The sequence below is a fragment of the Asterias amurensis genome, chromosome 12, assembly GCF_032118995.1.
Source record: "Asterias amurensis chromosome 12, ASM3211899v1".
In the NCBI taxonomy this organism is placed as follows: Eukaryota; Metazoa; Echinodermata; class Asteroidea; order Forcipulatida; family Asteriidae; genus Asterias; species Asterias amurensis.
The window spans coordinates 3966026-3974892 of record NC_092659.1 but is presented as its reverse complement, the minus strand read 5'-3'; the positions used below and the strand labels follow the sequence as shown (position 1 = coordinate 3974892).

The window sequence follows — 8867 nt, the reverse complement described above, 5'->3', positions numbered from 1 at the left end:
GTACTGAAACGTTATACATGAAATCGCAAAACAACTCGATGACATTTTAACCGTTTCGCCAAAGCAATTTACTGATATGCTTGAAGATGTCTACGTGATGATGACCAGTCACCCTTACACTGAGAATAAATAACAGAGGCTCTCCAGTTATAGAATTCAGCCCAGTCCAGACTAGTGTTGACTGTGACAAAATAAACTCACAGCAGTACTGATTTTCAATCGGCAAATAATAAAAACCATTATTTTCAAAATAAAAATCATCATCATCAAAATGAATAACACATCTGTAGAGACCTCTACCGCGGACTGGATACCAGATGAACCACCACAGGGACTCAATGTCGGGTTGACCCTCAATGCTGTAGCGAAGATTATCTACTACGTTGTAGTGATGCTTACCGGGCTGTTTGGAAACGTTCTCATTCTGCGCGTGTTTTGGCCCAAACATAATAAGACAAGCACCCAAGTCCTAATCATGGGGCTTGCCGGGATGGACCTCACCGTCTGCCTAATGAGAGTCTACAACATTGCCGTCTTTTCACTTTATCTAGCAAACAAGAAATCACCACCGGCGCTTGAGTACTTCGGAGCCCTAGCCTTGGTGAACGTGTTTGCCTCTTCTGTGTTGACCGGCTTGATTGCATTGGACCGGTACGACTGCGTGTGTCGGCCGAACAACCGTTTGCTAAATCGCTTCAGAGCCAAGATGATGATTCTCAGTGCGTACGCTGGGGCGATGCTCTTTGCTAGTCCGCGTATACTGGAGGTTATCTGGCTCCCAGCCACAAGAGTGCTACAGATAACTTTTCTGACTTTCCAGTTTGTAATGTATATCTTGGTGCTAGGCGTCATTTGCGTTTGCTACTGGCGGGTCTACGCGACCATACGAAAGCATCTGAAAATAAATGTTTTAAGTCAGCGTCCTACCAATACACAACATGAGTTGTCGGCCACTACAAGGGTGTCTTCCTCTCAACACGATGATACGATACAGGAACCTATACCAGCCATCGCTGGAAAGGTACCACTCTCAGTGCCCTTCCGCAGTGATGGTGGTCAACCGTCCACACCTAGACGACCAGAGAACACTGAAACGAACGGCAAAAAACCAGCAGGCGTAGCCAACGAGTCCCTCCACCGAAACGACCAGGCTGCTACTAATCAAGGTAACGTTAATTCAGCCAAAACTAACCGCCCACCTGGGAACGTGAAACCCCCAAAACCCAAGGTCAAAGGTGAAACTGTTTCACTTCAACGTAAGACCACTAGAATGATGTTCGGGACCAGTGTTGTACTCCTAGTGACTTGGTTCCCGTACTGGGTGTATGTTGGATTACTTTTATCCAAACTCAACGGCAACCCAATTTCTCCTCTCCTCTTGAACGTGTTTCGCTACTCAAGTTTCTTGCCATTCATTAATAACATTTTAAATCCGTTAATCTATGGTGTTGCAAACAGACGATTTCGGAAGGATTGTCTGCTCGAATTGAAGAAGATGAGAACGTGCTAAGACATGCAGCGGATAACCACGTTTTCATTTCGAAGAAGAAATATCATAGTATGAGTGAAGGACCATGTTTAAAATCTCCTTTGTATTTTAGTCGAGATTTAAACGAGAGACCAGTAGTCTCACAATGTATCCCAACATATACATACAATAACAAATCTGAAAAGTTGTTGACTCAATTGGTCATCGAGATTGTAAAATAGCAAAGATGTTGTTATTATTATAGTTGCCTTGGACCGGTCGAGTTGGTCTTTGAAAGCGTTTGTAACCGTTTGTTATAAAATACATATGGTTGAAAAGATGTCTTAAAATTAGAATACAATGAACCACACAAACAGTCCTCGAAATTGCACGGTTTTCCTTATACCTCGTCGACTAACACGTCGGCCGTTAGTTGGAGTCCAATTTTTGACTCCCATAAATGGCCGACCGTGTTAGTTCGCAAAGCAACAGGAAAACCACGCAATTTCGAGGCACATCTGTGTGGATCATTGTACTTTACTTTTAAAACATCTTTCCAACGATATGGATAAACATTTTCAAACGCTTTTTATAGACCAACTCGTCCGATCCAAGGCAAAGTGTACCTTTAAATTTAACGATTATTTTGTTAAATTGAATGACGCAACATTACGTTTGACTAATCATAAAACGGAAACGAATGGCCCTTTTCAGTAGCATCGATTTCGCACGAAATAGAATAGCTTGGTGGTTAAATTGGCTGCTCATTTGCCGAAATTGACCGAGAAAACCTATATTAAGTGAGAGGTTATCTCTTTTCTAAAAAACTTTACGTTTTCATGTTTTTCACAATGTTCTCTGACTATCAACAGCTCTCCATTGTGCGCTACCAAGTAGGTTTTTATGCTCTGGTACAATTATTTTGAGTAGTTACCAATAGTGTCCAGTGCATTCAAGGGTCAAACAACGGCTCATATAAAGATGGCGTCATCTTTAAAGCCATTATACACTTTCGGTACAGAAAAGGAAAAAAAAAAATTCACAGATTTACAAACAACTTACAGGGTTTACAGAAGGTAATGGTGAAAGACTTCTCTTGAAATATTACTCCATGAAATGCTTTACTTTTTGAGAAAACATTAAAACAATATCAATTCCCGATAGCGAGAATTACGGATTTATTTTAAACACATGTCATGACACGGCGAAACGTGCGGAAACAAGAGTGGGTTTTCCCGTTATTTTCTCCCGACTCCGATGACCGATTGAGTCTAAATTTTCACAGGTTTGTTATTTTATATATAAGTTGTGATACACGAAGTGTGGGACTTAGACAATACTGTTTACCGAAAGTGTATAATGGCTTTAAGTATCAAAAGAATTATTCTTTGCAACGTTATAACAATTATGTTAATATCTGTATTGCTGCTGTACACAGCCCCTCATCATAATCAAGCTCATAGCCTATTGTAGTTATAGTATGCTCTCCTGCCAGTCTCATACAGTGGATGATGTCCATGCCTATTATTATACATACATAAATACATACATCGCACATTAATTTATTTCATTGTTGTCCTTATACAATTCACATTTCAAAGCAAAGTTTGTCAATTAGGTTCAAAAAATAAGTATAGGTTTTCTCGCTCAATTTCGGAAAAAGAGCAGCCAATTTAACCCCCAAGCTATTCTATTTCGCGCAAAATCGAATGCTACTCAAAAGGGTCATTCGATTTCGTTTTGGGATTAGTCAAATGTAATGTTGCGTTCATTCGAATTAACAAAATAATCATTCAATTTAACAATTCATCAAAGCAGCATTCAAATTCGCAGACGCTTCTTGAGGCGTGTGTGTCACGAAAAAGAATGACGCTACGCTAAATTTAACAGAGTGCTTAAGGAATTTGACTCGACCCAAAACGAAATTGAATGGCCGAATTCTGAATTTGAAACGCAGTAACAACTGGAAAACCAAACAGCTTTAATTCGAACGCATGAAAATTAAATTGACTGCTCACTTGCCGAATATGACAGAGAAAACCTATATTACACAGTAACTTAAAGTAAATTCCAATCAATCAATCAATCAATCAATCAATCAATCAATCAATCAATCAATCTTGCACCGTATCCCGCTCCACGAACTTTCTTTCTCCACTCTTGCCTATCTTGCGCTCTTCGATGTTTCAGGTAGAAGGTGCTGTTCATGATGATTTCATTTTCCCACCTCTTCCGAAGCCTATCCCGTCTATTTTGTCCAGGTATTGTTTCAAGTAGGATTACTTTCAAGTAAATTTACAGATGATTTTTTTTTAATAATCCACAATGATTAATGTTGATCAGTAATACATGATAGTCTTTTAGGAGCCAGCACTCCCACAAAAGAGATTTAATACATGGTTGACCCGCAAGTTTACTATATTTATTTATAGTTCATGCTTATTATTCACACCATGCGTCGGCTCTAAACATCACTCTTAATATGAGACTTTCTTTCATCTCAAGCCCCACAGCCACTTCAAGTTGATGTCATACCTTCTTAAACGATTTGGACTATCGACCAAAAATAACTGCCACAAGGGGCACATTGTCGCCTATAGACCAGTCACGGTGCACCCATCTTGAATTGCTCCCATTGTATCAATGTAACCAAAAACCGAGGCTGTAAGAACGCAAAAGTCTGGTTCCTAATTGCAAAATAATTATTAGCATTCATTATTGTTATTCGATGCGAGGAACATGACCAAGATGGAGGCAGCGTGATGAAGGGCCTACAATAGACCTTTCTTTTGCAACGTCACAGCCCGAGTTTTTGCCAACCCAGATTGGAAAACTATGGAAAGCCGTAAGTGCAAATTAAGAAAAGATCGCTATTTTTTGTAACAATGTAACAAAATTTGTTGATTTTGTTAAAAACAAAACAAATAATTATGAGAGGTATTTTACTTAATTGAAAGTTTGCAGAAAATGCTGAATTTGGTTAAAACATCTGTTTTTAAGATTTAGTGTTTTACTAATATTCGGCCGACCATGCCAACCAAGGCGGTTTGTTTATCAACAAAAGAAAGGTCTATCCTGCAGCTGAAACGGGCCAATCCACCTCCATAGTCCTTATGTATGTATGAATGGAAATAATGTCATAAGGTCAATCGAACCTAAGCATGTGAACACAAGGAGTGCATATAGGATTTGAGGCATTGCATGGTGAGGTATCAATGTATATTTGGTTTGCGGTAACACCATGTGTGTATCTACTTGCCAGGTATAGTTGTTCTTAGGGAACTGTCTTGCTTTATTCTACTGCCGTGGAGTGCATTTAACCAATCTGATTAGTAAACACCAATTTATAATATAGAATATTTCTTGCATGCTCGATATCCCATTGCGCCCCGTGTAACCTTGTAGTTTGACCTAGACGAAATTGCAGCAGAAATGATTTTTTTTTCAATAGTTTTTCTAAACCATCCAGAACGACATGTCAAAAAAGTAGAAAAAGCAAGTAGGGGAATAATGCATAATTTGCATAATATTAAAAAAAAAAATCCGTTTTCGCCTTTTTGATGATTAGTCATAGTATAAAGTAATTTCCGTTTTCGCCTCTAAAACACTTATGTGTGTTGCATACACCCTGATAATAGTAAAGTTTTAACCTAAACTTTTGATGCAAAGGTCTCTTGAAACCCTCCACATAAATTAAAATTGATTGGCACCTTTGATACTTTGAACATTGTTCAGTTATTGATACTTTATTTTTGGAGGGTTTACTTGTTTCAAGAAACATTTGCTCGAAAATTCGAGATGACAATGATTAATTCTACAACTATGAGCTAGGTGCACACATACAATAGTGAACATAAAGGCAAAAACGGCAATTTTTATTTTATGCAAATTATGCATATTTCCTGTAACTCCTTTTTTCTACTTTTTTGATACTCTGTTTTGGAGGGTTTCAAAAGATATTTGCATGCAAATTTGAGGAGAAAATTATATCAGTTTTACTACTATCAGGGTGTATGTATACATACATTAGTGTAAACAGAGGCGAAAACGGCAATGTTCAATATATGTAAACTGTGCATTTCCCCTGCTGACTTTTTCTACTAAATTTTATTTTGATATGTTGTTCTGGATGGTTTAAAGACACCGTTGCATAAATATAATATCAGTGGCAATTTTGTCAAGCTTTGTCAGTGTCAAGCTTTTTTTTGTTGCTTGGATTGACTAAGACTTATGATCCTGTCACGTGATGCAATGAGTGATTTTTGTTTGTTGGTGACACTTTCTCCAGAGACACATAGAGAGTTAGGAATGATGAGTGAGAGTAGCTCCGCTCAATCAGTACAGACGCGTGTGATTGGTGCGATCTATGAGCCTAATGCAGAAGGCGATAATGTTGTTATTGCGCACACACCGCCCGTCTGGTTTAAAAAAGGAAAGGAGCGCACGTGCGACTTCACTTGTGTTACTCCGTTTACGACAACACGAGCTTCGTTCGCCTTTGCCGAAAGGGGACTGGAAGGAACTACTATGTTGCTTGCTTCACTGACGATAGAACACATTAACGGTGGTTATTGTTTTCGTGGTTGGACGGGCTTTTTTGTTATCGAAGCGGACAAATTGTTGGCGTGGTTGACTCAATAAATAGCAGTTCATAATAAACTCTCGGCACTACATGGAAACGGAGTGTCGCAAATGCTGTGTACTGACTCCTCCGAACTGGATGAAAGCTGAATGTTCAAGTCTTGCGTATTTGATTGTCCTTGGCCTTATGTTAAATGACTCGTGTTAAGGTAACTTTTGAGCTCCGGTTCCCTTCTTTACAAAAACGTGTGTAAACTCCAGGGTATTAAAACGTTCTGCATGAAGTCACGAAACAACTCGATATCATTTTAACCGTTTCTCCATCTAAAGCAATGGGCTTATGCCGGAAGACGTCTACGTGATGATGACAAATCACCCATGAAGTCAGAATAAATAGCAGAAGCTCTCCAGGTCTATTATTCAATAAAGTCTATAGGTTAGTGTTGACTGTGATAAACCATTAACTCAAATTCAGTAGTGGTTTTCAATTTGCAAATAATAATAATAACCAATATTATCATCATAATAATCATCATCATCAAAATGGATAACGCATCTGTAGAGACCTCTACCGCGGACTGGAGTCCAAATGAACAACCACAGGTACTCGATGTCGGGTTAACCCTCAATGCTATACTAAAGATCATCTTCTACATTGTCGTGATGATTATCGGGACTTTGGGGAACAGTCTAATTCTACGCGTGTTTTGGCCCAAACATAATAAGACAAGCACCCAAGTCCTAATCATGGGGCTTGCCGGGATGGACCTCACCGTCTGCCTAATGAGAGTCTACAACCTTACCGTCTATATATTTGTTCTAAAAAACAAGAAGACACCACCAGCGCTAGGCTACCTAGGAGCCATAGCCTTGGTGAATGTGTTTGCCTCTTCTGTGTTGACCGGCTTGATTGCATTGGACCGGTATGACTGCGTATGTCGGCCGAACAACCGTTTGCTAAATCGCTTCAGAGCCAAGATGATGATTCTCAGTGCGTACGCTGGGGCGATGCTCTTTGCTAGTCCGCGTATACTGGAGGTTATCTGGCTACCAGCCACAAGACGGCTACAAAAAACTTTTCTGACGTTTCAGTTTGTACTGTATATCTTGGTGCTGGGTGTCATTTGCGTTTGCTACGGGCGGGTCTACATGGCCATTCGAAAGCATGTGAAAGTAAATGCTCTAAGTAAGCATCGTACTAATACACAACATGAGTTGTCGGCCACTACAAGGGTGTCCTCCTCTCAACACGATGATACGATACAGAAACCTATATTTGCCATCGCAGGCAAGGTACCACTCTCAGTGCCCTTCAGCAGTGATGGTGATCAACCGTCCACATCTAGACGACCAGAGAACACCGAAACGAGCGGCAAACCAGCAGGCGTAGCCAACGAGTCCCTCCACCGAAATGACCAGTCTACTTCGACTCATGGTAACGTTAACTCAGCCAAAACTAACCGCCCACCTGGGAACGTGAAACCCCCAATAACCAAAGTGTTTCACTTCAACGTAAGACCACTAGAATGATGTTCGGGACCAGTGTTGTACTCCTGGTGACATGGTTCCCGTACTGGCTGTATGTAGCCTTACTTTTATCAAAAATTAATGGCAGTCCAATACCTTATCATGTCTTGGATGTTGTGCGATACACCACTATCTCTGTGTACGTCAATAACATTTTGAATCCGTTAATCTATGGTGTTGCGAACAGACGATTTCGCAAGGACTGCCTTCAAGCATTGAAGAAGATGAGAACATGTTAATGGTGTAAATACATGCAGCGAATAAACACCATTGCATTCCGAAATAGAAAGATTATGACTGAAAGACCATGTTTAAAATCTCCTTTTCATTTCGGTAGAGATGTAAACGAAGAGCTTTTAAAGGCACTGGACATCTTTAGTAATTGTCAAAGACAGTATCCTGACTTGGTGTAGCCTTGCTCAAGGCAGTCGCATTATTCGCTCCGAAAAGACGCAGCTGTAAACCCACCCGCCGTATACCTTGTGCATGGTGTGTGCGATCACACCGAATGACCCACCCGTATACACACTGTCACATCGCACGAATACTGTTCACACAAGTCATCGCACTCGTACACCACTAACCACATGCGGAGGCCGTCAGGCCGACAGCCTTGTCGGGTCTGTATCTTCCCGTTTTAATGTGTTGTATTGAAAAAATTCCAATAGTGGACGAAATTGGGGGGGCTCTAGGATATGCTAGTATGCAGCTCATGAATATGTATATCGTTCGTCAGACCTATCAGACAACACAGGATGTGAGGCAAATGAATTATTCATTTTGACGTCCAATCACGCACTTCCCTTATCACGACCTTTGGACCCTATCATGCGTCCGTGGTGGTGGTGTGTGAGGTAAACATGTCTCGTCTTTCGCGGGCATTATGGTAATGAGCTGACCGTGGGAACTCTTCGCTTATTATAGTAATGAGGTCAGTGGCTTCAACTCAGATCCTACAAGGCTGTCGGCCTGACGGCCTCCGCATGGGATGCGGATAGTGTACGGGGGCATCGTGTCGTGTGATGTTACGCACAGTGAATACGGGTGGGTTTTACGCACAGTGAATACGGGTGGGTTTTTATACAGCGGCGGTCTTTTTTCGGAGTGAATAATTCGACTGCCTTGACCAAGGCTAGACTTGGTGCTGTATCCAAACATAGCATGCACAAAATAACAAAAATAATAATGAAAATAATGAAAACGAATACAATTTTGTGTTCATGCCTTAAAAGGCTTCAGTTTTTAGATTCAAATGTTTGTGTGAGAAATTACCTCTTTTCTCAAAAACTAA

At 40.5% G+C, this 8867-nt stretch overlaps 2 protein-coding genes across 2 annotated transcripts; both read left to right on the top strand.

Annotated features, from left to right (window-relative positions):
* Nucleotides 1-271: 271 nt before the first annotated feature.
* LOC139945364 (uncharacterized) lies at nucleotides 272-1510 on the top strand. Its single transcript, XM_071942712.1, has one exon. It carries the CDS (start codon nucleotides 272-274, stop codon nucleotides 1508-1510), a length of 1239 nt encoding a protein of 412 aa, XP_071798813.1.
* Nucleotides 1511-6592: 5082 nt separating this feature from the next.
* On the top strand, nucleotides 6593-7815 carry LOC139945363 (neuropeptide Y receptor type 2-like). Its single transcript, XM_071942711.1, has 2 exons — nucleotides 6593-7446; nucleotides 7548-7815. The coding sequence occupies exons 1-2, from the start codon at nucleotides 6593-6595 to the stop codon at nucleotides 7813-7815; spliced, it is 1122 nt and encodes a 373-aa protein (XP_071798812.1).
* The last annotated feature ends 1052 nt before the right edge of the window (nucleotides 7816-8867 follow it).

What these genes read in the sequence shown, in the direction of transcription:
- LOC139945364 (XM_071942712.1), top strand. Translation starts at nt 272, where the DNA reads ATGAATAACACATCTGTAGAGACCTCTACCGCGGACTGGATACCAGAT.
- LOC139945363 (XM_071942711.1), top strand. Translation starts at nt 6,593, where the DNA reads ATGGATAACGCATCTGTAGAGACCTCTACCGCGGACTGGAGTCCAAAT. An exon ending in CCAGCAGGCGTAGCCAACGA is followed by an intron (nt 7,447 to 7,547) that starts GTCCCTCCACCG and finishes CAATAACCAAAG; the next exon opens with TGTTTCACTTCAACGTAAGA.